This window comes from Coregonus lavaretus, assembly GCF_964263955.1.
Source record: "Coregonus lavaretus genome assembly, chromosome: 33".
Lineage (NCBI taxonomy): Eukaryota > Metazoa > Chordata > Actinopteri > Salmoniformes > Salmonidae > Coregonus > Coregonus lavaretus.
This window is the reverse complement of record NC_140020.1, coordinates 6,159,320-6,184,190: the sequence shown is the minus strand read 5'-3', so window position 1 is coordinate 6,184,190 and position 24,871 is coordinate 6,159,320. Positions and strand designations below refer to the sequence as shown.

At 47.7% G+C, this 24,871-nt stretch overlaps 1 protein-coding gene and 1 pseudogene across 2 annotated transcripts in view; one reads left to right on the top strand and one right to left on the bottom strand.

Annotated features, from left to right (window-relative positions):
* Position 1: 1 nt before the first annotated feature.
* Positions 2-14,954, bottom strand: LOC311108799 (tau-tubulin kinase 2-like). Its single transcript, XM_084151561.1, has 15 exons — positions 14,909-14,954; positions 13,904-14,029; positions 13,400-13,547; positions 13,089-13,162; positions 12,741-12,881; positions 12,203-12,307; positions 11,595-11,660; positions 8,365-8,457; positions 8,157-8,282; positions 7,780-7,937; positions 4,464-4,674; positions 3,721-3,938; positions 2,782-3,253; positions 1,786-2,501; positions 2-1,515 (listed from the first exon to the last, which is right to left on the bottom strand). The coding sequence occupies exons 2-15, from the start codon at positions 13,973-13,975 to the stop codon at positions 1,149-1,151; spliced, it is 2,967 nt and encodes a 988-aa protein (XP_084007687.1). The 5' UTR covers positions 13,976-14,029; positions 14,909-14,954; the 3' UTR covers positions 2-1,148.
* A 1,511-nt stretch (positions 14,955-16,465) lies between these two features.
* Positions 16,466-24,871, top strand: part of LOC311108095 — a 10,924-nt pseudogene continuing 2,518 nt past the window's right edge. Inside the window, exons 1-6 of the transcript XR_014615891.1 lie at positions 16,466-16,748; positions 17,453-19,347; positions 22,134-22,364; positions 23,030-23,378; positions 23,881-23,949; positions 24,151-24,328. The product of XR_014615891.1 is annotated as an uncharacterized misc_RNA (transcript). The remainder of the gene's footprint in view (positions 16,749-17,452; positions 19,348-22,133; positions 22,365-23,029; positions 23,379-23,880; positions 23,950-24,150; positions 24,329-24,871) is intronic.

The window sequence follows — 24,871 nt, the reverse complement described above, 5'->3', positions numbered from 1 at the left end:
GTAAATAAAAATACTACTTCATTGGGACCAGTTTATTAAAAAATACTGATTTGTTTTAGCGGACACTGTACAAATGATTAAAAAACAATAAAAACAAAAAATGTATTTGCAATGATATCCATGCACTTGTTACATTAATCCGGTACGAGTGATTAGGAGATTCTCACAACAAAAGCATACAAATACATTGTAAATATGCCAGAGTGAGTGACATTTCTTTTAAATAGCTTGAATTACATTTTGTTTCATCTAGTCGTTTCTGAGGGAAAGGAGGAATGAAGTTTAAATACCCTGGTCTTCACAAATGAAGGCTGATGTGTTGGTGCAATAAGACGAAAATGTATTTTGATTGAACAGCACTAAAGTGCTCTCTATACTAGGTTTTTCTAATGGTCCATACATACAAGGAGACCTCCTTTCCATTCCTCAAATATGATACAATACAGATCTTTTTGGTCTCATGGCATACATACATACATAAATAGTGTTAAGAGCACAGGACTAGGGTCGGGGAGAGAACAGGTTTTTTTTAGGAAACCTTTGTCTTTTCGACTGAGGAATCGAGCTACATTTGTCAAGTACTTTGTTCGAGACGCATCCAACAAATAAATAGATACATTCTATCATACATTTTACATTCCCTGGAGTACAGTAGTAGATAATATATATTTACACATGCTATCAAAGACCAGATACAGTATATTCTCTGTACATACATTATTACAGTCTTAGTCACCATTGCAGCCTGGGTCGTGTGCAGTGGGGAGGAAACGTTTTGAATCTCAGTGAAATGGAGAGGTACCTCATGAACGTGTCCAATGAGAAACGCTAATTTCTGTTTACCGTTGCAAAACTTTTTACTACAGTGTGCCCTTCTGAACAGCAGGTTGCCATTTATTGGGATGACTCATGTACTGGAGGCAGCTCTGCAGAGTAGTCACTAGCTGACACAGCCACAAAGTCATAAAATATCATTTTAAACCTAACATTATATATTAAGACCAACACCCCCCAAAAAAGCTAATTGTTATAATATATAGCCAATTTTGACTTTGCAGCTGGCCTATCTAGTGGAAATCGCTCAGCTCTGCCTCCAGGACAACATTTATCCTGCTTCTGAACAAAAAACTTTTTTCCATTCTGTCCACTTATCGGCTCACTTTGCCGCTGCCTTTGCCCTCGTGGCTGAAGGCCCTCCCTCTGGCACCGGGCCCTGCACCCCACGGTATTCCCTGCTGCCCGCTGAGCCTGTCCTGGGGGTACCGCGGAGGGGGAGGGGACCCCGAGAAGCTGGACGGAGAGCAGCTGCGCCCCAGGAAGACCCCGCACCCCTCGCGGAGCTCGTGACGGGAGGGGGAGGAGCTGAGTGAGCGCTGCAGCAAGGAGGAGGAGCTGCGGGGGCGTGGCGGGGGACTGAAGAGTGCGCCGCCGCGGTCCTTCATCAGCTGGGTCAGGCTGGCCAGGAAGTCAGCATCGCTGGTGCTGCTGGCGCGCACCCGGAACCGCCGGTGCCTACTGGGGCAGAGAACAGAAGGGGTAAGGTAAGGTTTTTTTAAACTGCAACCCTTACTATTACAGCCTACCTGGGTTGCGTTCGGCAGGGCACAACGTTGTGGAACATTCAGACACGGCTATATAATGTAGAGCAGACAGACTGAAGAATAGAGACTGTCCAATGAGAAATTACACCAGCGGTATTCATCACATTTCTATATGCAACGTGCCATAATGCTTGCCCTACTGAATGTGGCCCAATGCTGTGCCATCACGCCATGTTTTTCATACCTGTTGTCTACAGCCAGGCGTGTGGGCGGTTTCCCGGGAGGCGGGCGAGGCAGGAACCTGCCGGAGGAGGAGAGCTGCTGCTGCTGCTGCTCGGGCCCCAGAGGAGGGGGGTTGACGGGACGCGGGATCTTACTCCTGCTGCCTGAGGAGGAGAGCGAGAGGGAGTCGCGGTCCTCCCCAAGCCAGTCGGAGCGTGAGCCGCGGTCTGAGCAGGACAGGAGCCGCTCCCGGACGCCACAGGGCAGCAGGTTGTCGCAGGAGAGGGATGGCGAGGGCGAGTGGGAGGGCGAGCCGGGCACAGGGCTGCTCCAGCGGTGACGGTGGTCCATGGTGAAGGGGGTGGGGGAATCCGGGGCAGTGGTTGGGTCTCGTACGGGGATGCGGCTCAGTCTGGACGAGGAGGGGGAGTCCCTTCGTAGGAGGACCGGTGGGGGTGAGGAGGAGACAGTGCCGGCACTCTCCGCGGCGCCTCTAGCTTTCTCCACCTGGGGGCGCTGGTTGGGTTCAGAGGAACGGTCGGGGAGACCAGAGTCGCTCTCTGGGTCTTTATCGTTTGCGAGGTGGGCTGGGATGAGGCTTGGCACAGGGCTGGGGGCTGACTGGACCATCTCGCCAACCTTGCCCTCTTGGAGGTCGGTGGGTCTGGTGAACGGGGCCTCTAGCGGTATGGCTTCACTCTTCTCTGTCACGGGGGACTGTGGCACGGGGTTGGGGGACTGTAAATAGAGACAGAGGTTATTGGGAGATGGAGTGAGGAGGCACAAGTAGAGAGAAGTACAGATTTCTCTGTTTTTGTGTGTGTGTGGGTGTGTACAGTTCTTAGCATTCAAAAAATTACCTGCTGAAGTAAACAACATTTCCTTCAAAGTGGATGTAAATGCACCGTCAGGGTCATATTTAAGAAATGCTGCACCAAGACATTTTGAAAAAGTAATAGAACTGTATGTATGCATGGAGTATATGTGTGAGCAGTTCTTCCGCCAAACTCTCACTCACCTGCTCCATCTGAGCTCGGCCCATGTGGCCTAGCATCCCAGGCAGCCTCTTGCCGCCCAGTAACCAGGTACAGGGCAGGGCCATGTGGGACTGGACGGGACTGATCGGGGCTGAGGGAGGCTGTTGGTCCTGGGCCTCGGCCTCTGCTTGGGCCCCTGGTTTATCCCCATCCAGAGCGTCATCTCCTGGAGGCTTGGCTGCCCCAGAGGCCCCGCTGCCTCCGCCCTGCTCCAGCTCCAGCATCACCCACTCCTGGGAGTCTCCCTCCTGGGGCACGGGGCTAAGGTTGAGGGCCACAAAGCCTCCACTGCTGGCCCCAGCCCCATCCTCCTGGTCCTGGTCAGGGGTCCCCACTCCGCCGGGAGTCCCTGTCGCCTGGTCCTCGTCACAGGGGGTGCCAACCTGCTCCCCCTGCCCCCCACCGCTCTCGGGGATGGTCTTCTCTCGCTCCTGTGGACGCTGCTTCCCCAGACTGGAAATATAGGCATTTGGGAATTGGCATTTGAGTAATCGTTCAATTCATCTTTAAAGTTGACTAATGGAAATGAGATAGAAAATAGCAACATAAAATCTGCCTAACTTGCCAATGAACAGTCCAACAAAATAAGAGCTTGGGTGAAACAAAAGTCTAACAACTCTTAATTTGTTAAAACATATCACTCTGCCTTGTGCCTGCCTCGTCCTAGTGCAGTGGTTCTCTAATCTGTCCTCAGGGACCCTCAACAGTTCCATGAAGTTGATCTCTTCCAGAGCTAGAACACTGATTTTACATCATCATGCCCTTGACTGGTGAATCAGGTGTGGTAGTTCAGGGTTAAAACCAAACTGTGAAATGTCTAACGGTCCCCGAGAGGAGGTTTGAGAACCACTGTCCTAGTGCATACTGTAGCACAATATAAACTATTAAACTACTGTAGCAGAATGGTAAAAGGAACTGACTAGGCCTCAAGGAAGCGTTCGATGGTGGGCTTGGGTTCGGGGGCCAGTCTCTTCTCAAAGGCCAGGCTCTGGCTGTGTCTCATCCTCCGGAGCAGGGGGGCTGCCCGGTCCAGGAACATGGTCTCTGAGCGCACCCGTCTGGGGGAGCTCTGGACGGAGCCTGTGTTGGGGCTCTGGTTACCCCCCTGGTTCTGGCTGTGCTCGTCCTCACTCACCACCTGGAGAAGGGGTTGGAATTTAGCTGTGTCACAAAAAAGGTGTTGGGAGTAGGAAATACTATTTTAAAGGTAGATTCCACAATGACGTTAACAAAGCCAGGTGACTTCTTACACACACAAAGAGAGGATGAGGTAAGAGGCTAAACTTGTTCAGCCTCTTGCTTCTCCCTTAGTAATACATTTGATTGCTGTTGCTGTCTATGGTCAGGTCATATCGCTGGGTCCCAAGTTTAAGTAATGCAATGAAGTCCATAACATAATTGGGTCTCAGTAGTGTTGTGTACATTGTTAATATCCATCCCTGCAGTTGCAGCTGGACTAAGAACAGTATAGAAACATAGAAAATGCTCCTGGTGACGTAGACAAGGTTAGCTGAACTGCAGCAGTAAAAGGGAAACTAACAGGGGTGTTTCTTTCATAGCATGACAGTGTGTTCCTCTGTCTCCATCCCAGTATTTATTTTTATGGTCAATACATTTTAAGAAATCACAAAAAAATGAAATATGTATGTGTTCCAATCCGGACCTTCCTGATGAGCTGTTTTTGATGTTGCTGGGCTGCGGCGTGTTTGCGGTTGCGGTCCAACTCCTCCCACACGTCGGCACCCTGGGCAGCGCGTTGGTGCTGGGCCGGGATGGGGGGGCAGTTGTCGGCGTCGCTGAGGCGCTCGCCCTGCAGTACGTCCTCAGTGTTCTCCCTCTGCAGCTCGCCGGGGAGCACCGAGGCGTTGGCCATGCTGGGGGGAGAGAGAGAAGGACGAGAGGAGAGAGGGAGATAGATAAGAGAGAAAGGGAGGCAGGAGAGAGAGAGGGAGGGAGGAGAGAGAGAGGGAGGGAGAGATAGAGAAAGACAAGAGAGAGAGGGAGGCAGGGAGGGAGTGAGAAAGGTGAGAAGAGTAAGAGACAGGAGAGAGAGAGGGAGGCAGGGAGGGAGTGAGAAAGGGAGGGAGAGAGGGAGGCAGGGAGGGAGTGAGAAAGGGAGGGAGAGATAGAGAAAGAGAAAGAAAGGTCATTTAGCTGCTACTTTCCTGAGTACAAATTAGGCCGGTGGTTTCCAAGGGATCGCTGACTGACTATGCAGGTTTCCCCTTCCCCCCAAAAAGCTTGGAATATAAAAACAACCCATGGGTTGACTTGCATGAGTGGGACAAAAGTTGGACGCCGTCGACTTGAAGGAAGATATTACAGTCCAATCAGCAAATGCTGACCAATGAGGCATCAATTACAAGCATTCACACAAATATTCTGCATCACACCAATCAACACGAAGCCAGACAAAGTACATTTCTGCATTTTAGAATAGAACAGTTACTACCGTAATTTTCGGACTATAAGCCGCGCCTTTTTTCCCATTTTTCGACCCCTGCGGCTTATATAACGGTGCGGCTAATCTATGGATTTTTACAGCTAACGGCCACTAGAAGACCTCCTAAATCTATGGATTTTACAGGTTACAGTCCACCAACTTTAACTCTATGTGCTCTATGACCGGTCCGCGCCCCCCACCTTTAAGCGGCGGGCTCCAGCAGGAAAAGCTGGAGGCCGGAAAAGAGTGAGACAGGTAGCGCGCAAAAGTAAAAGTGGAACCGAGAGTGGTACGAGAGACAGAACGAGAGCAAGACAGACAGACATTACGAGAGCGAGACAGTTTGTGCAAAGGAAGTTTTCATGCACAAACCCTCATTATGGAAAACAAACGTAGAAATGCATATGATGCAGCTTTTAAGTTAAAGGCAGTCAATCTGGCTGTAAAAGAAGGAAATAGAGCTGCTGCACGTAGCCTTGGCATCAATGAGTCAATAGTGAGACGTTGGAGACGCCAGCGGGAAGAACTGTCTCAATGCAAAAAGTCAAAAAAAGCTTTCAGAGGTAATAAAAGCAGATGGCCCGAACTTGAAGACTTTCTTGAAGATTGGGTGAACACACAGAGAGCAGACGGCCGAGGTGTTTCCACCGTGCAGATCCGACTGAAAGCTGAAACAGTCGCCACCGAAATGAAAATTGAAAATTTTAGAGGTGGACCATCCTGGTGTTTCAGATTTATGAGACGAAAGGGACTCTCCATCAGGGCGCGGACGACTGTGTGTCAGCAACTCCCTCCCGACTACCAGGAAAAAATAACAAACTTCGGCGAATTCACACAAAGAATGATAGAGGAATATTCCATCGGACCGGACCAGATCATAAATATGGATGAAGTGCCTTTGACGTTTGACCTGCCTCTCACTAGGACTGTTAACAAGAAAGGTGAATCGTCCATCACGTTGAGAACCACTGGCCACGAGAGAACGAATTTCACTTGTGTTCTTGGCTGCACAGCATCTGGATTAAAGCTTCCGCCAATGGTGATTTTTAAGCGGATTACAATGCCAAAAGAAAAGATCCTGAACGGCATCTCCTTTAAAGTCAACAAGAAAGGGTGGATGATGGAAAGCGTAATGAATGAGTGGCTGAATGAGTGCTACGTCAAGCGCCCTGGAGGATTCTTTCGCCAAAAAAAAGCTTTGCTCGTTTTGGACAGCATGAGGGCCCATATAACGGATTATGTGAAAGCAGCCATCAAGAGCACAAACTCGATTCCAGCTGTGATTCCTGGGGGCACAACGAAGCATCTGCAGCCACTCGACATCAGTGTCAATCGTGCGTTCAAAGTGGCACTACGCTTTCAGTGGGAGGCGTGGATGACTAGCGGCGATAAATCATTCACCAAAACTGGTCGCATGCGAAAAGCAACTTTCGCTCAAGTTTGCGAGTGGATCCTGATAGCGTGGAGGAGTGTCAAAACATCCACGATCATTAACGGGTTCCGAAAGGCTGGACTGCTGCGTGATGAAGAGGAGGACGCCGCCACAGCTGAGGCCCTTCAGAGTCTGTTCGATTCCGACAGTGACGAAGAGGAGTTCGTTGGTTTTGAGAGCGTCAACGAAGGAGAGAGGAGAGTGGCTGACGAAGCCACCCTGAGCCTGTTCGTTTCCGACACTGAAGATGAGGACTTTGGTGGTTTTAGTACGCAGGAAGAAGACGGAGATGAGGATTAATGACTTGACTTTTCTGGTTACAGCCGTGTACTGCACCTTAGCCTAAAAGATGAAGACGAGGATTAATGACTTTTCTGGTAGGCTGATTACCGTATATTTTAAGCAGCCGTGTTGCTGCAACTTTAGGTTTACGCGCTTACTGTCGTGTTACAGGCACTTTATTTTGCACTTTAAAAAAAACAAATTTAATTTAGCCATTGATATTGCCTCGTCAAGCGCTGTAAGCTTAGTTTTTTGTTATGGTACTACTGTAGGCTATAATGTAGATAAATATTCAAAGATGAGCACACTTTTTCAAGGTTTTTCAAAAATAACCAAAGTTAAGTGGTTAAATGATTGTGACGCTATTAACTAATTTTGCTGGAATACGTTATGCAAATATGCAACTTGTTTGTTGAAATGTTAATAAATGGGAGCTTCCTCAAGCAGCCATCTCTTTCCCGACAATCCCCTCTGTGCACAAACCCTTACATATGGTAATTAAACATTAAAACACCTGCGGCTTATAGTCCAGTGCGGCTTATATATGTACACATCATTCAATATCATTCAATTTAGCTGCTGCGGCTTATACTCCGGTGCGCCTTATAGTGCGGAAAATACGGTACTTTGGATTTGAGTTGCAAAATTTCGGGAACTTTCCCAAAATGTCCAGGTTTTCCAGAAATCCAGGTTGAAAGATTCCTGGAATGGGGATGCAATAAACAGGAATTCTGGGAAAGTTACCCAACTTCTGATACCACACCGTTCTACCTCTCCCCTACTTTTTAAAAACAATAAGTCCACCATTATTGCAGTTCTTACCCCATGTAAGCTGGTGTGAGTCGGGTGAATTGCTGAGCTGTGGTGGCGGAGGCGGTGATGGTAAGCATATCCTCCGAGTCACACCTCTCCCAGTCATACAGGTCGTTCTCCAACACACTGTGGCTCTTCATGGCATTCTCAAACACTGATATTAGTAGCTGGAACAGAACCCAAAACATTGACATTTAGCATTACGAGACAATGGGAAGAATTTATATTGTTGGCAGACAGAGACACATGGGCACAGGGGTTGGGTTCAATTCCATTCAAAATCAGTCAAATCAGGAAGCAAACTAAAATTCAAATTCTAGTTTGAGGAAGACTGGATATTTACTGGATATTTATGAGGTAACGAGCACATATGGAAAGCTATATACCTGATAGTCAGGCTTAGTGTAGTAGTCCAGGGTCAGAATATGATCCAGGAAGACGCTGAACTCTGAGGGGAGATGTTTGAGCATGAGGTGATGGTCGTAGGCCTCCTTTAGGTTCCCCACCTGTTCCTGTGAGTAGAGGGAAAAGAGCATGAACACACACGCACGTACACACACACATACACACATGCACGAACACACACACACTTACTTTGTCTTTGACCTTCCTCCATGGTAGCTGGCCCACCATGAACTCTACCAGCATGTAGAAGAGAGACCAGAGGTCGTCATGGCGACCCATCTCCTGCAGACCCCAGACACGCACATCATGGGTGAGCAAGGTGAGAACATGTAGTCATACAGCTATACATACATACATACATACATACAGTTGAAGTCGGAAGTTTACACACAGTCGTGGTCAAAAGTTTTGAGAATGACACAAATACTAATTTTCACAAAGTCTGCTGCCTCAGTTTTGATGATGGCAATTTGCATATACTCCAGAATGTCATGAAGAGTGATCAGATGAATTGCAATTAATTGCAAAGTCCCTCTTTGCCATGAAAATGAACTTAATCCCCAAAAAACATTTCCACTGCATTTCAGCCCTGCCACAAAAGGACCAGCTGACATCATGTCAGTGATTCTCTCGTTAACACAAGTGAGAGTGTTGACGAGGACAAGGCTGGAGATCACTCTGTCATGCTGATTGAGTTAGAATAACAGACTGGAAGCTTTAAAAGGAGGGTGGGGCTTGAAATCATTGTTCTTCCTCTGTTAACCATGGTTACCTGCAAGGAAACACGTGCCGTCATCATTGCTTTGCACAAAAAGGGCTTCACAGGCAAGGATATTGCTGCTAGTAAGATTGCACCTAAATAAACCATTTACCGGATCATCAAGAACTTCAAGGAGAGAGGTTCAATTGTTGTGAAGAAGGCATCAGGGCGCCCAAGAAAGTCCAGCAAGCGCCAGGACCATCTCCTAAAGTTGATTCAGCTGCGGGATCGGGGCACCACCAGTGCAGAGCTTGCTCAGGAATGGCAGCAGGCAGGTGTGAGTGCATCTGCACGCACAGTGAGGCGAAGACCTTTGGAGGATGGCCTGGTGTCAAGAAGGGCAGGAAAGAAGCCACTTCTCTCCAGGAAAAACATCAGGGACAGACTGATATTCTGCAAAAGGTACAGGGATTGGACTGCTGAGGACTGGGGTAAAGTCATTTTCTCTGATGAATCCCCTTTCCGATTGTTTGGGGCATCCGGAAAACACCTTGTCCGGAGAAGAAAAGGTGAGCGCTACCATCAGTCCTGTGTCATGCCAACAGTAAAGCATCCTGAGACCATTCATGTGTGGGGTTGCTTCTCAGCCAAGGGAGTGGGCTCACTCACAATTTTGCCTAAAAATACAGCCATGAATAAAGAATGTTACCAACACATCCTCCGAGAGCAACTTCTCCCAACCATCCAAGAACAGTTTGGTGACGACCAATGCCTTTTCCAGCATGATGGAGCACTTTGCCATAAGGCAAAAGTGATAACTGTGGCTCGGGGAACAAAACATTTTTCCAATTGAGAACTTGTGGTCGATCCTCAAGAGGCGGGTGGACAAACAAAACCCCTCAAATTCTGACAAACTCCAAGCATTGATTATGCAAGAATGGGCTGCCATTAGTCAGGATGTGGCCCAGAAGTTAATTGACAGCATGCCAGGGCGGAATGCAGAGGTCTTGAAAAAGAAGGGTCAACACTGCAAATATTGACTCTTTGCATAAACTTTATGTAATTGTCAATAAAAGCCTTTGACACTTATGGAATGCTTGTAATTATACTTCAGTATACCATAGTAACATCTGACAAAAATCTCTCATAACACTGAAGCAGCGAACTTTGTGAAGACAAATACTTGTGTCATTCTCAAAACTTTTGACCACGACTGTACACCTTAGCCAAATACATTTAAACTCAAGTTTTTCACAATTCCTGAAATGTAATCCTAGTAAAAATTCCCTGTCTTAGGTCAGTTAGGATCACCACTTTATTTTAAGAATGTGAAATGTCAGAATAATAGTAGAGAGAATGATTTATTTCAGCTTTTATTTATTTAATCACATCCCCAGTGGGTCAGAATTTACATACACTCAATTAGTATTTGGTAGAATTGGCTTTAAATTGTTTAACTTCGGTCAAACATGTCGGGTAGCCTTCCACAAGCTTCCCACAATAAGTTGGGTGAATTTTGGCCCATTCCTCCTGACAGAGCTGGTGTAGCTGAGTCAGGTTTGTAGGCCTCCTTGTTCACACCCGCTTTTTCAGTTCTGCCCACAAATGTTCTATAGGATTGAGGTCAGGGCTTTGTGATTGCCACTCCAATACCTTGACTTTGTTGTCCTTAAGCCATTTTGCCACAACTTTGGAAGAATGCTTGGGGTCATTGTCCATTTGGAAGACCCATTTGCGAACAAGCTTTAACTTCCTGACTGATGTCTTGAGATGTTGCTTCAATATATCCACATAATTTTATTTCCTCATGATGCCATCTATTTTGTGAAGTGCACCAGTCCCTCCTGCAGCAAAGCACCCCCACAGCATGATGCTGCCACCCCCGTGCTTCACGGTTGGGATGGTGTTCTTCGGCTTGCAAGCGTCCCCATTTTTCCTCTAAACATAACGATGGTCATTATGGCCAAACAGATTTATTTTTGTTTCATCAGACAACAGGACATTTCTCCAAAAAGTACAATATTTGTCCGCATGTGCAGTGGCAAACAGTAGTCTGGCTTTTTTATGGTGGTTTTGGAGCAGTGGCATCTTCCTTGCTGAGCGGCCTTTCAGGTTATGTCCTATAGATACTTTTGTACCTGTTTCCTCCAGCATCTTCACAAGGTCCTTTGCTGTTGTTCTGGGATTGATTTGCACTTTTCGCACCAAAGTATGTTCATCTCTAGGAGACAGAACGCGTCTCCTTCCTGAGCGGTATGATGGCTGCGTGGTCCCATGGTGTTTATACTTGCGTACTATTGTTTGTACAGATGAACGTGGTACCTTCAGGCGTTTGGAAATTGCTCCCAAGGATGAACCAGACTTGTGGAGGTCTACAATCTTTTTTCTGAGGTCTTGGCTGATTTCTTTTGATTTTCCCCATGATGTCAAGCAAAGAGGCACTGAGTGAAGGTAAGCCTTGAAATACATCCACAGGCAAAGGGTGGCTATTTGAAGAATCTCAAATATATTTGGATTTGTTTAACACTTTTTTTTGTTACTACATGATTCCATATGTGTTATTTCATAGTTTTGATGTCGTCACTATTATTCTACAATGTAGAAAATAGTAAAAAATAAAGAAAAACCCTTGAATGAGTAGGTGTGTCCAAACTTTTTATTGGTACTGTATATATAGTATAAGGTTTACCACAAGTAAAGGAGAGGGGGAGAGACTCACCTTATTCTTGTGTGCATTGACTGAGGCATAGCGCACTGTTCCCCTGAACCCTGCCACAGGACGAGGCTGAGAAAGAAAGAAAGGAGAAAAAAAGAAAGAGCGATAAGAAATTAGATTGAAGCTATTTATTTATTTACACTAGCATACTATTTAGAATGCATGCCCAATATATTGCTTCATTATAAGTGGACATTGGAATGTAGCCAGAGAATTTCACAAATGAAGCTGAGACCGAATACATACACGCACGTACACACACAGGCAGGAGTTGTCATACCCTGATCGGTTTCACCTGTCTTGTGCTTGTCTCCAACCCCCCACCAGGTGTCTCCTATTTGTCCCCATTATCTCCTGTGTATTTATACCTGCGTTTTCTGTGTCTGTTGCCAGTTCGTCTTGTCAGGTTGTTCCAGCTTGTTTTCCCTAGTTTTGTTTTCTGCCGACCCTGAGCCTGACCCCGACCCTGTCTGCTGTTCTGTCCCTGATTGACTCTGCCTTGGATTACTGACCTCTGCCTGACCTTGACCTGCCGTTTGCCCCCCTGTTGTATAATAATTCAAAGTGTCCGCCTCCAGTGTCTCATCCTGAGTCGTGACACGAATACTTACAGGGCGCACTTCCTGACAAGAGTTGGTGAACTGCCGGGCCAGACCAAAGTCAAGCATGTAGCAGCAGCGGCACGTGCTGGCCAGGCGCCCCATGGCAAAGTTTGACTGGAGCAGTAAAAAACACAGGTAACATCGGTCAGTGCTACTCCGTCTCGTCCTTACCAATCATCTCCAGGTAAACCCGGTAACACTTTACTACAGAGCCTGGTATAATGCTTTATAACTTGTTGTTTTATAATAAGGCTTTCAATAAGTATTATGTATTATTATTATGTATTATTAAATGTTCCTACTAAATAAAAATGGCTGGGATTTAGTCAGGATCATTATGAGATGACCATTAGACATTATAAGGGGGGGTCATACACGCTTATGACAAGGCGTTCAATACATTTTAACTGCATAATAATGCGATATACCTGCATTAACGCTTTAAGTTCAGGCGTTACCAGGAACTCCTTTATGCTCTCATTTTGTTCCCTCACTCCTGATGCATCACCCCCCATTGTTCCCTCGCCATGATCCCATGACCTCTTACCGGTTTGATGTCCCGGTGCAGGAAGCCCACAGAGTGGATGCTCTCGATGGCCTCCAACATCTGCCGGCCCAGCCTCAGAGTGGTGGAGACGGTGAAGGTGCCGCGAGACATAGTTCTGCGCAGGTCTGCCAGATTCCTCCCCTATAGGATACAGTAAGGTAATGTTTGTGGTGTGGGGTATGGGACATTGTCATGGTCACCCAAGGCTGAGCTACTCAATCATGCTTTTACACACACATTTCAAATACTTTATTTGAACATTTCAAATACTTTATTTGAATCCACGAATCACATTACAATCAAAAGGATTCAAATATTTCAAAGGGCAGGCACGCACACACACCCTACCTGAAGCTCCATCACCACATAGTTGAAGCGGTCATTACGACCACAGCCCACAAAGCGACACACGTGATCTTTACCTGAAACAGAGAAACATAAATGTTGCTTACATGCCCTAAAACACACCAGATATGTACAGTATCTGCCTAAATGATTAATGTAAATATGCAATCAATATTTTCCATAAAGGTTTGATGCGGGTTTTTGAATGAAATTCCAAGTTATGGACATTTCAGTGTTTTACGAACTACGTCCATTTTAGACTTATTTGTATCTCTGAGGTCCTACTGTATTCCAACAGGGCCCTTGTCTCTCACCCTGGAGCTTCTTCAGCACAGCCACCTCCATCTTCAGCACCTGTTTGGGCTGCCGTGCAGATTCCACCTTCAGTGCCACGTTGACCAGGCTCAGTTGATCCAGTACCTCGTAGATCTCCCCGAAGCCTCCCCCGCCAATCTTCTTCACCTGCAAATGGAATGGAGGAGAACGTAGAATTCAGGTAGTAAAGAAAGAAACGAGAGAGGTGGAGGGAGGAGAGAGAGAGAGTGAAAATGTGAGTGTCCTGTGTGAAAAGTCCCGTACTGTACCTACAGAAATAAAAAAGGTACACACACACACACACAACATTTCATACCGGTAGTCCATATCCAAAGTTGAACATGATATTCTAAAGAAATGTTGAATTAATGAACACATTAGAGAAAGCTTCCTTGAAAATATCTCTGCTGCAGTCTGGCTATGAGAATGGGCGCAGCAACAAGACAGATTTGACCGAAGCTAGCTGTGCCCTTTCTGCAGCCGGTAGTATTTAAGTCACTCACCACCCTCCATCTCTCCCGGACCAGGTCTGTCACTGACAGGATGTCTGCCGCCTGCTCTACAACGCAACTCATCTTGAGTGCTCCCAACGACGGTTTGACCCTGGCATCAGTGTCGCTGGCTTCTTACTGCAGTAAGGGGGAAAGGACGAAGACAATTAGATGTTTTATCTGACAAATCATGCAAAAGTATTGGAGACCTTGACTACCTCCATCTACATGTGTCCTCAGAGAGATGTCATCATTTGCGTGCTGTCACTGTCCTTTCATTTTCTTCACCAACAAACTAATGTAAAGGATATATTGGAACATTTGAATCTATTTGTTTATACCCACAGCTTTAACAATGATTGTTTCTATCAAACTGAATCAACACTGAACATATCAATAGCCCCATCAGCAGAATATACAACCTCTATTGCATGCTAGCTAGCTACTTTCAAATCTCATTTAGCCAAGTCATTTACTGCACTAGGTGGTTTTAAGAATTTAAGACTCATACTCAGCACATTTTGACAAACTCTGTCAATAAGAATTTGATTTGATATTATCTGGCAAGCTGGTTGGCTCGCTAGCTAAAGTTAGGTCTAATGTCTTGCAATAGAGGGAGAAAGGGAACAGTTAACTGGCATTGATCAAATTTGCTAGCCTGCACCAGGACGACCTTACCTTGCTTTGCTTCAATAAAGCGCCACCCTCTGGCTCTGCATCTACTGCCTGGCAGCGTTAGCTAGCTATCAACAAACCAATGCTAGCTTAGCTATCTTTCTAGATAGCTAGCTAACGCTACATACCTAACTATCCGACATTTTGTAGCTAGGGTAATAATAAATATGGGTAACCCAAGCTAGTGATCTGGTACCAGCAAATGTTTTCTTCTTATCTCTGGAATAAGCTATTTAACTACCTAGCAAAATAGCTAGCATGCTATTTAACGTTAGGTAGCCTAGCTAGCAAGGCAGATGCACATGCGGCTGTTTCATCCTAACTTGTTACATCTTAACCTACCTTGTTTGATTGCACCATTTCCAAGCATGTAGCTACTATTTTAAATGCAGGCAGTTAACTGACATTTCTCCATATTCATTGCTGTGAGTGCTGCCTTCAACTCTTAAAACATTTTATTGTGCACATAACGAACTGGGGAGAAGGTTTCTCCTCCGCTCATTCACCCAACAGCATCCGTTACGTCACCGACAAGCACTCCCCCTTGTATCCATTGATTGATCATCCCTCTGCATCTTTGTCCCTCAGAATCTTTGCAGAGTTCTCTCTGTGAGAAGAGGATGCTCTGTTTATCTCCGCTGCCGGGCTAGGGGTGTCACTGTCACAGCATTATTAGAATCAACAGAGTTTCCTGGCACATGCTGTGAATGTGATGAGGTTGTGAGAGTACAGTACTATGCGCAAAAAAAGTGGCATCCTCAGGACAGCAACGCAGAGTCAATGCAGAGTCATTGACACCTGAATCTGATTGACAATGACAGGGCACTGGCATTGAACAAATGACAGTTCAGACAGCCCATTAAACCAAAATGGCATTCTATGATAGTTGTGCTATAAAATGCTACAATAGATTACTTTGGGAATTCAAATGATGCATTTTGATATCTATCCACATATCCAAAATATGACATTGTCTGCCACACCACTGTACTACCCAAATTAGGTACTTACGGATTTGGCCGTGCATGCACCCTTCAACATGTGACCCCTTTGGGAGCCCCCTTGCTGACGGAAATCCCCCTTCAGAAGCACTGGGCGGAACCGATTATGCTGAGCTGCGGGGTACCGGTCCATGGCCTATGACGAGATCGGCAAAAGCGGTGAGGGAGGAGCGCCCATCTCAAATCGAACAGTATTCTGCGCTGCTCGGTCACGTTGTCAACAAAGCAGCATGGTGCATCTTTCAGAAACATACATCTCTTTTCAATAAATATATGTTTGTTGAACTAGTTTTCATTGGGAAGGCAGATAAAGCGTTTTTATTGAACTCAATCACTTTTGCATGTGAAAACACAGAATCCTACTCATTACTTCATGCTTAATTACGTCACTTTTGTTTGGAGCCGACTTCGCCGTGGGCTTTGAACGGGGCATCTGGCTCACACCCGGGAGGCAGCCGGTTCCAAAACGAATGCAAAATCAATTTCTCCCTGTGCAAAACACGCCTATCCGGGCGCCCAGGCCAGATTAATCGAATCCCCTCATTGCCAGGGTGCGCTGCAATTTACTGGACGATGCCACAAGCAGTGGGACAACCTTATAAGGATATGGACATAGGCGTGGTCAGACAATCGGATTGGATAGCATACGTCAGATGAGCGGTTGAAGGGTGAGGCGGAGCATTCATGGGCTCAGAACGTCAATGCGTTTGCGCAGCTTCCTAGATTTATAAATACTCTGTGTAGACTGATCGTATCAGTGAATACAATAGAACCAATGCATATGACAGAAAGATCTATTCAAAATACGCAAATAACCAAATGTAAGTCACATTGTGATCATACCCAACGGGATCAGGGGTTTATGTACCTACACACTCGATGCGGGGAGAAAGTTGCTGGACATGTTTTCCTGAAAGTGTGTTATTAATTCACTGTGTGCAATATTGTAGACATTGTACTTACCTGGATTTAGGTTTGAACAACAAACATCCCAAATCCCTTGTTTGAATTGTTTCGATGCAAATTGTTTACTCTTTGGCTTGAAGAAAAGTAGTCGAACTCGAAGTATATGTTATCTGGTGCGCACGATCCGGTCATGGAGCTGCATGCATTCGACTTTGGCCCAGAGGAAATTGGCTCCGCAGAACTCGCCGTCATATACATAAAATGATATCGAAACGGTAAGTGTCAATTAATTTAATTAATGGCATATCACGTGTCGATCAACATGATCGCAAAACATGGAGAAGTTGCAATTGTAAACACAATCCCATGGCAGTATGCAATTTGTGTTTTGTAGGTTTAGTTTTACTTTTTAAAGAAGCCACGATGTGATTTTAATGGCCACATTTATTGCAGATAAATTCATGCGCAGATTGTTACTGTATCTAATCTGCGAAGGCAACAGTGTGGCAACAATACTTTACTACAACACAAAAGGTTGCCTGAAATGTGCATGCAATTGGCTGGGGACTGGGGGCTCCGCGAGGGGGGTGGAAAGCGACTCAACTTGTTTTCCCTCGCTTCCTGTATTTCTCGTTGTGTCAAATGGCAATTCTGTACAGTCCACGCCTCAACTGTTGCAGCCTGCTATCACAGTCGAAACCAACATATATATGATCTGTAAACAATGGGCCGACACGACTACTTTTGTGTCTGTGATGTCATTACGGTAATTGGATTTGGAAATATTTCAGCATTATTAATACTTTGCTTGCACAATACTTGTACAGTGCGTGCTCTCTGAAACGTATTTTACTTTCAATATAATTAGCCTAGTTCCTTCCTCCGAGCCAATCAAACAGGCCTGTCCTGCACACAAGCTTGTTGAAAACTTAATTCACAAATATTTTACCAGTCGTTTTTCTCACCCTCTGTCTTTCAGGGTCCCACACATGAATGAGGGACACAAGGGGATCCAGGTCTGCCGGGACCCCTAACAGCAGCAAACTTCTTCAGATCTGACTTGAGGGAGGAGGTGTGTGTGGTCTCCACCCTCTACCCTTTCCTGTAGGACTTATGTTTCCTCCCGAGTCCCTCTGTTCTCGCTATTAAACGAAGCAGGCCACAACGGTCCCAGACCGAGGCAGTGTAGGCAGAAACACTTGACCTTGTCCCTGTTTTTCACTCAAGTGACTGGGGATATATATAAAGGACCTCAACTTTTTCCCCCGCTGTTGTCGTTTTTTTTTTTAGCTTGATGATTATAGTATGAGTCTTCCTCCCCAGCAGAAAGTGATCCCTGATAAGAGTGGGGGCAAACATCGGGCTGCAGCTGCCATGAAGGAGCCCACAGTGCAGCACGCCGGGGATGTCTTCTATGGGGGTATGGGCCCCCCAGCTCTGGAGTCTGCTCACGGGGTCGGGGAGTCTCGAGGCCACGGCTCTGGGGTCTTCAACCCAGAGAAGGGGCCCCAAAGTCGGGCACACTACCAGCAGACTGCCCCTGTCAAATGGATGCACCAGGACCCCATCCAAGCCGCTGGCTGGTCTCAGGATGCTCCTGGGCCCCTGCCAACCAATCCATGGGGGCAGAACTTTAGCCCGTATATGGGTGGCTTGAACAATGTTAGGGGCCAGATGGCTTTCCCCAAGGGGAGCCACGATGGAGGAGCTGCTCTGCAAATGGGGCCAGCAGAGAAGCAGGCTCCAGGATCCATGGAGGTTTACAGGGAGGCAGCCCAAGCTCAAGCCCAGGTCCAGGCTAGGGGCTTAGAGTGGGGTCAGCATGGTGCGGCAGGCGCCATGCGTCAAGCCCAGCTCCAGGCCTTCCAGCAGGGCCATAAGGGTGTAGATCTCCAGGCTCAGCCCCCCCATGCCCCCTCCTCTCACCCCTCCATGCCACCAGGGTCCTTGTTGCAGCCCTTCCAGCTGGCGTTCGGACCCACCAAACAGCACCTTCCGTCTGGGTACTACCAGGTGGTCCAGGGGGGCACCAAGGCCATGCCCAACCTGAGCTACAACGAGCAGCCCAAAACCCAACAACAACACCAACTGATGCAGCTTCAGATGCAACAGCAGCACCAAGTGCAGCAACAACATCAACAACAGCAGAAGCAGCAACAACAGCTACATCAGCAGCAGCATCATCATCAACAACAGCAGCACCAGTTGCAGCAACAGCTCCAGCACCAAATGCAACAGCATCAGATCCAACTGCAGCAGCAGCTGCAGCAGCAGTACTACAAGCAGCAACTACAACAGGAGCAACGGCAACAAATGCACCAGCAGCAGCAGCAACCGCACAGTTTACCACCGCAGGAAATACTGCAGCCACAGTCTCAGCAAAAGCAACAGCCAAACCAACACTTCCTGAGTTACAACCAGCCCCCTGACAACTGTCTGTCTAGCGCTAGCCCCACACCCCCTCAGAAGGACATCCCTCCGTCTGTGGAAACACAGGGACATACACCGGATGTAGAGACCCCATCCACTGACCCGTCAAGCACTCCCTCCTGCCCTCCAAAGCTCACATCGGACCCCATGTCACCCTCCTCAGACGCATCTCCGGCTGCCCCCCGTCGCTCCCGCCGCCTCTCCAGAGACGGGCTATCACCCCTCGGGGACCCTCCCTCACTATCCCCCTGGAACCAGACCTCCGGAGAGGTACCCCAGAATGGTGTGGTGGCCGGACGAGAGGGGGGGGAGAGACAGGGGCCGACTGGGGGGGTCATCCAGAGTACCCACCGGAGGAGGAGGGCGTCGAAAGAGATCAACTTGGAGACTCTGGCCCAGGAGGCTTCGGAGAGGGAATCACTGCCCTCCGCCAAGATAGCAAAGGTTTGTTTACACTCTTTTGTTTAGTTCAACCAGGCCTAAAACCTGTTCCAAGTTCAACTCACATAGTGGCCTGGGGTAGTCCAGCGGTCTAAGCCCCTGCGTCTGGATCACATGTACTGTGTACCGCTGCAAGCATTGGTTTGAATCTGAACCAATGCTCTAGCACCGTCCTCCTATCAACTTTCCTCTCTCTCATCTGTCCAATAAACACAAAATACAAAAGGAGTGGGTCTGCCAGACTCCTTTAAAAGAACACAAAAAACAATCATTCACATAGACCTCTGAACAACAAGTGTTCAAAATTGTCTCTGTGTACACAAACGCCTACACAATGGGTCAGGGAAATAATTATGTTGTTTGAGTTAAATACCTCATGTATTTCCTGAAGCTATTAATAATAATGTGACCCCTGAATCCTACCACCCCTCCCCTGATTGGAGTAAATTAAGACAACAATACTTCTACTGCTACTTACAGTTATTTTCGCTCACTTGTACAGTACATTTAGTTAAATAATTATACATATTTTCCTCTTTCTGCAAGTGCTGGATTTACCCCACAGCGGCCTGACTATTAACGTTAGATTAGTTCTCGGCTGACAGGAAAAATGATTGTGTCATTCCCATACTTTGCTGCCACTGTGACCACTACAACTCTCTGTTCCTCTTCCAAGACGAAGAGCATGGTTTCTATGCAGGACTTCCCCTTATGCTGTACTTCTGTGAGAAAAGAGTGATCCCTAGCCTTGCTGTCAGGAATTTATGTTTACGTTTCCCTTAGGCTTCAACAGTCTGAAGCAGCTGCATTTTTTCAGAACTTGCTTTTTAAAGGCAAAACATGCTGATTATCGAATAAATCGTTGGGGAGAGGGAGAGAGACTGTGTGCTGGGTGCAGACTGCAGAGAGAGAAACTGTGTGCTGGGTGCAGACTGTTGAAGCAGCTACATGTCTGCACACCTCTACATTCCACAGGACTCTTCCTCCCCAGCCATTCAGCTGAGCCAGGGAGGGCCGCGGCTGGATCCACTCCGGGTTCTCCCTCCCCAAACATTCAGCTGAGCTAGGGAGAGGCTGCAGCCTAGATCCACAGCCTGCAGTCTCACACTCCTGCACACTCTCTCCCCAACCAGGTGCCTTAATAAAACATTTCTACCACTGTTATTCACAATCCCAAGGTTGAGCTTCTTTCTTTTTTCTATTTCTGAATCACAAGCCCAGCCAGCACACTTCTGAGTTGGCCCGGATGGGGTGGAGTGGAGTTCAATGGTGCAAAGTGCAGAATTGAGATTTGAGGCATTTACTGGAGTCATAAGTATTCAGACCCTTTGCGATGAGACTCGAAATTGAGCTCAGAGGCATCCTGTTTCCATTGATCATCATTGAGATGTTTCTACAACTTGGAGTCCACCTGTGGTAAATTCAATGGATTTGACATGATTTGGAAAGGCACACACCTGTCTATATAAGGTCCCACAGTTGACAGTGCATGTCAGAGCAAAAACCAAGCCATGAGGTCGAAGGAATTGTCCTTAGAGCTCAGACTGGATTGTGTTGAGGAACAGATCTGGGGAAGGGTACCAAAAAAAATCTGCAGCATTGAAGGTCCGAAGAACACAGTGGCCTCCATCATTCTTAAATGGAAGAAGTTTGGATCCACCATGACTATTCCTAGAGCTGGCTGCCCGGCCAAATTGAGCAATCGGGGGAGAAGGGCCTTGGTCAGGGAGGTGACCAAGAACCCGATGGTCACACTGACAGAGCTCTAATGTTCATCTGTGGAGATGGGAGAACCTTCCAGAAGGACAACCATCTCTGCAGCACTCCACCAATCAGGCCTTTATGGTAGAGTGGCCAGACAGAAGCCTTTCCTCAGTAAAAGGCACATGACAGCCCGCTTGGAGTTTGCCAAAAGGCACCTAAAGACTTTCAGACCATGAGAAACAATATTCTCAGGTCTGATGAAACCAAGTTTGAACTCTTTGGCCTGAATGCCAAGTGTCATGTCTGGAGGAAACCTGGCACCATCCCTACGGTGAAGCATGATGGTGGCAGCATCATGCTGTTGGGATGTTTTTCAGCGGCAGGGAGACTAGTCAGGATCGAGGCAACGATGAATGGAGCAAAGTACAAAGAGTTCCTTGATGAAAACCTGCTCCAGAGCGCTCAGGCCCTCAGACTAGAGTGACGGTTCACCTTCCAACAGGACAACGACCCTAAGCACACAGCCAAGACAACGCAGGAGTGGCTTTGGGACAAGCCTCTGAATGTCCTTGAGTGGCCCAGCCAGAGCCCGGACTTGAACCCGATCGAACATCTCTGGAGAGACCTGAAAATAGCTGTGCAGCGACGCTCCCCATCCAACCTGACAGAGCTTGAGAGGATCTGCACAGAAGAATGGGAGAAACTCCCCAAATACAGGTTTGCCAAGCTTGTAGCGTCATACCCAAGAAGACTCGATGCTGTAATCGCTGCCAAAGGTGCTTCAACAAAGTACTGAGTAAAGTGTCATATAAGGGTTTACATTTCTACTAACCTGTTTTCGCTTTGTCATTATGGGGTATTGTGTGTAGATTGATGAGGCAATACAAATATATATATATATTAGAAAAAGGCTGTAACGTTAAAAAAAATATGGAAAAAGTCAAGGGGTCTCAATACTTTCCGAAGGCAATGTACACACTATCTCTATTCTCTCATTTCTGTATTTTTTCTGTCTCTCACCTCATCAGTTATTCCCCTCTATTCCCCCCCCCCCCCCCCCCCCCCCCCCCCCTCTCTTTCTCTAGCAGCAGCAGCAGGAGGAGGGGCTTACTGGCAGACAGGCTGGCATGGTGCCCCTGGTTATCCCTGTGTCCGTGCCAGTGCGCCAGGGTCAGACAGCCCCTCCGGGCACCTGGCCTCACGGGCGCCCCCCGGGCCAGCACGCCCTGCTCCCGCACCAGTCCCAACACAAGCCCTCGGTCATTGTGGCCCGCCGCCGCTCACTGAGGAACTCCCTGTCAGAGAGCTTCAGCCAGGTCGGTCCTGTTGCATGCAGACCTTGGTTGTATTCATTAGGCACGGCGTAGTAAAAATGTTTTGCAGCATTTTAGTGTTCGTTGTTGGACAAGTCCACATAGTCCCTCACTGTTTCAGTCTGTTTTCTTATGTTTTGGTGCCTAATGAACACGATCTAGGGTTCAAATAGTACTTGCTTTCTTTCACATACTTTGAGCATTTGATTGAGCCTGCCTGGAGTTCCAGGTGGGCGGGGGTTTGCCCTTTTTAAACTATTCTGTTTGTTCTGTTGTGCCAGCCAGACACGCTCGATCAAGCGCAGCTAAAGAATTTGAAAGAAAACAAATACTATTTGAACCCAGATATGATGACCTGCTGTGGGGGACATGCTTTAGAATGTAGAAATTAGGCCTTAACTCCACAATGGGTTGGGTTGTCATTCGCTATCAATCAATAGGACTCAATGGAGCCTCTTTGATGTAGAGGCCAAAAACATTCGATGTGGTTTCACAACATGATTATTTAGCGACTTCAGTAATCCCATTGGTTACTTCCCCACCCCCACACAAGTCTCATAATCTCACTCTCGCCTTCCACTGAACCATTACAGTTGGTTGTTTCGCTATTTGTCCTTGTCATTCTCTGAAATATCACTGAACTCCTCACGATCGTCTCACCCAACCAGGACGGGGAGAGCGACGCTGGGCAGGACGACGATGTGAAATCAGCCAAGCACAAACGGCGTCCTCGTCCCGAACCCCTCTTCATCCCGCCGCCCAAACCGGCCACGTTCATCGCCCCCTCGGTCTACTCCGCCATCACTCCCTACCAGAGCCACCTGCGTTCGCCAATCCGCCTGCCCGACCACCCCTTCACCCTGCCGCCCTACACCCCACCGCCCATCCTGTCGCCGGTACGCGAAGGCTCGGGTCTCTACTTCTCCACCTTCCTGTCCTCCATCGCCGCCGGCAACCAGACTCTGCAGCCGCCACCCAACACGCCCAAGTCGGCCTCACGCAGCCTCCTGCGTTCCAGTAAGTCTTGTCACGGAAGCTTGAGGAGTCTCGCTGTATCTCTCTCCCTCTCTCTCTCCTAGAGGTCCCCTACCTCTATTGTTCTTATGTTTTTTTCTCTCCAAATCTGTTCCTTTCTTTTCCCATGCACTGCATGCATCCTTGTCACAATGTATTTCTCTGTCAATAGTCCGCTACTCTTAGGGCTAGTAGTAGTAAAGCCTAGTCCTGGACTAAAAAAGCATTTTCAATGGAGAAATCGCTATTGAACATTGAAACCAGTGCTTAAAGTGTATGCTATTCCCTATGTAGTGCACAACTTTTGACCGGTCCTATGGACCCTGGCCAAAAGCGGTGCACTACGTAGGGAATAGGGTGCCATTTGGGACGCACCCCACAGTCCTCCAGAGGTAAATGGCCCCATGACTTCCTGCATTCTGAGATCAGCTAAAGTTCTACATGCTCTCTATCTCTGTCCAGATAGTAGCGTCCTAAAGGTCCTGTGTTCCTTTGTGTTCTACAGCCAGCTCTACAGACATCACGCCCCCAGTCCTCCTTTGATCACCGATGCCACACCTGTCAGCTTTGAACCGTGAGTACAAACCTCTGTAACACTGGACTCTAAGCCTGCAGGTATGATGCAGTTGTAATATATATGCCATTTAGCAGATGCTTTTATCCAAAGCGGCTTACAGTGATGCATGCACACATTTTACATATGGGTGGCCTCAGGAATCAAACCCACAATCTCTCTCCCTCCACCCTCCCTCCCTCCCTCTCCCCCCACCCCCAGGCGTATTAACATTGGCCTGAAGTACCAGGCGGAGGTGCCAGAGCTGCAGTGTGACACCTCGTGACCCAGTGCGACCAGCACATAGGCTGACCTGGTCTGGCTCCCCATGAAGGAGTCCCTGCTAACGCCACGCAGAGCAGAGACTGGTAACTACACTGCCCCTTACTCAAAGATTATAGTAATCTAATACTGTTTTCACAGGATAGGGCCAACCCGAGCCGAACCCTCTCTCTCTCTCTCTCTCCCACTCTCTCTCTCTCTCTCTCTCCTCTCTCTCTCTCTCTCCTCTCTCTCTCTCTCTCTCTCTCTCCTCCCACTCTCTCCCACTCTCTCTCTCTTCTCTCCCACTCTCTCTCTCTCTCCCACTCTCCCACTCTCTCTCTCTCTCTCATCTCTCTCTCTCTCTCTCTCTCTCTCTCCCACCCTCTCTCTCTCTCTCTCTCTCCCACCCCTCTCTCTCTCTCCCACCCTCTCTCTCTCTCCCTCTCTCTCTCTCTCCCACCCTCTCTCTCTCTCCCACCCTCTCTCTCTCCCACCCTCTCTCTCTCTCTCTCTCTCTCTCTTCCCATCCTCTCTCTCGTCTCTCTCTCTCCCACCCTCTCTCTCTCCTCACCCACCCCTCTCTCTCTCTCTCCCACCCCCTCTCTCTCTCTCTCCCACCCTCTCTCTCTCTCTTCTCCCCCCCCACCCTTCTCTCTCTCTCTCACTCCTCTCTCTCTCT

Excerpts from the sequence above, each read along its gene's own strand:
- LOC311108799 (XM_084151561.1), bottom strand. The coding sequence starts at position 13,975 with ATGAGTTGCGTTGTAGAGCAGGCGGCAGACATCCTGTCAGTGACAGAC. Across the intron at positions 11,661-12,202 it reads CTTGTCAGGAAGTGCGCCCT|CCTCGTCCTGTGGCAGGGTT; the intron begins GTAAGTATTCGT and ends TTTCTTTCTCAG. Across the intron at positions 2,502-2,781 it reads GCCGAGCTCAGATGGAGCAG|TCCCCCAACCCCGTGCCACA; the intron begins GTGAGTGAGAGT and ends CTCTATTTACAG.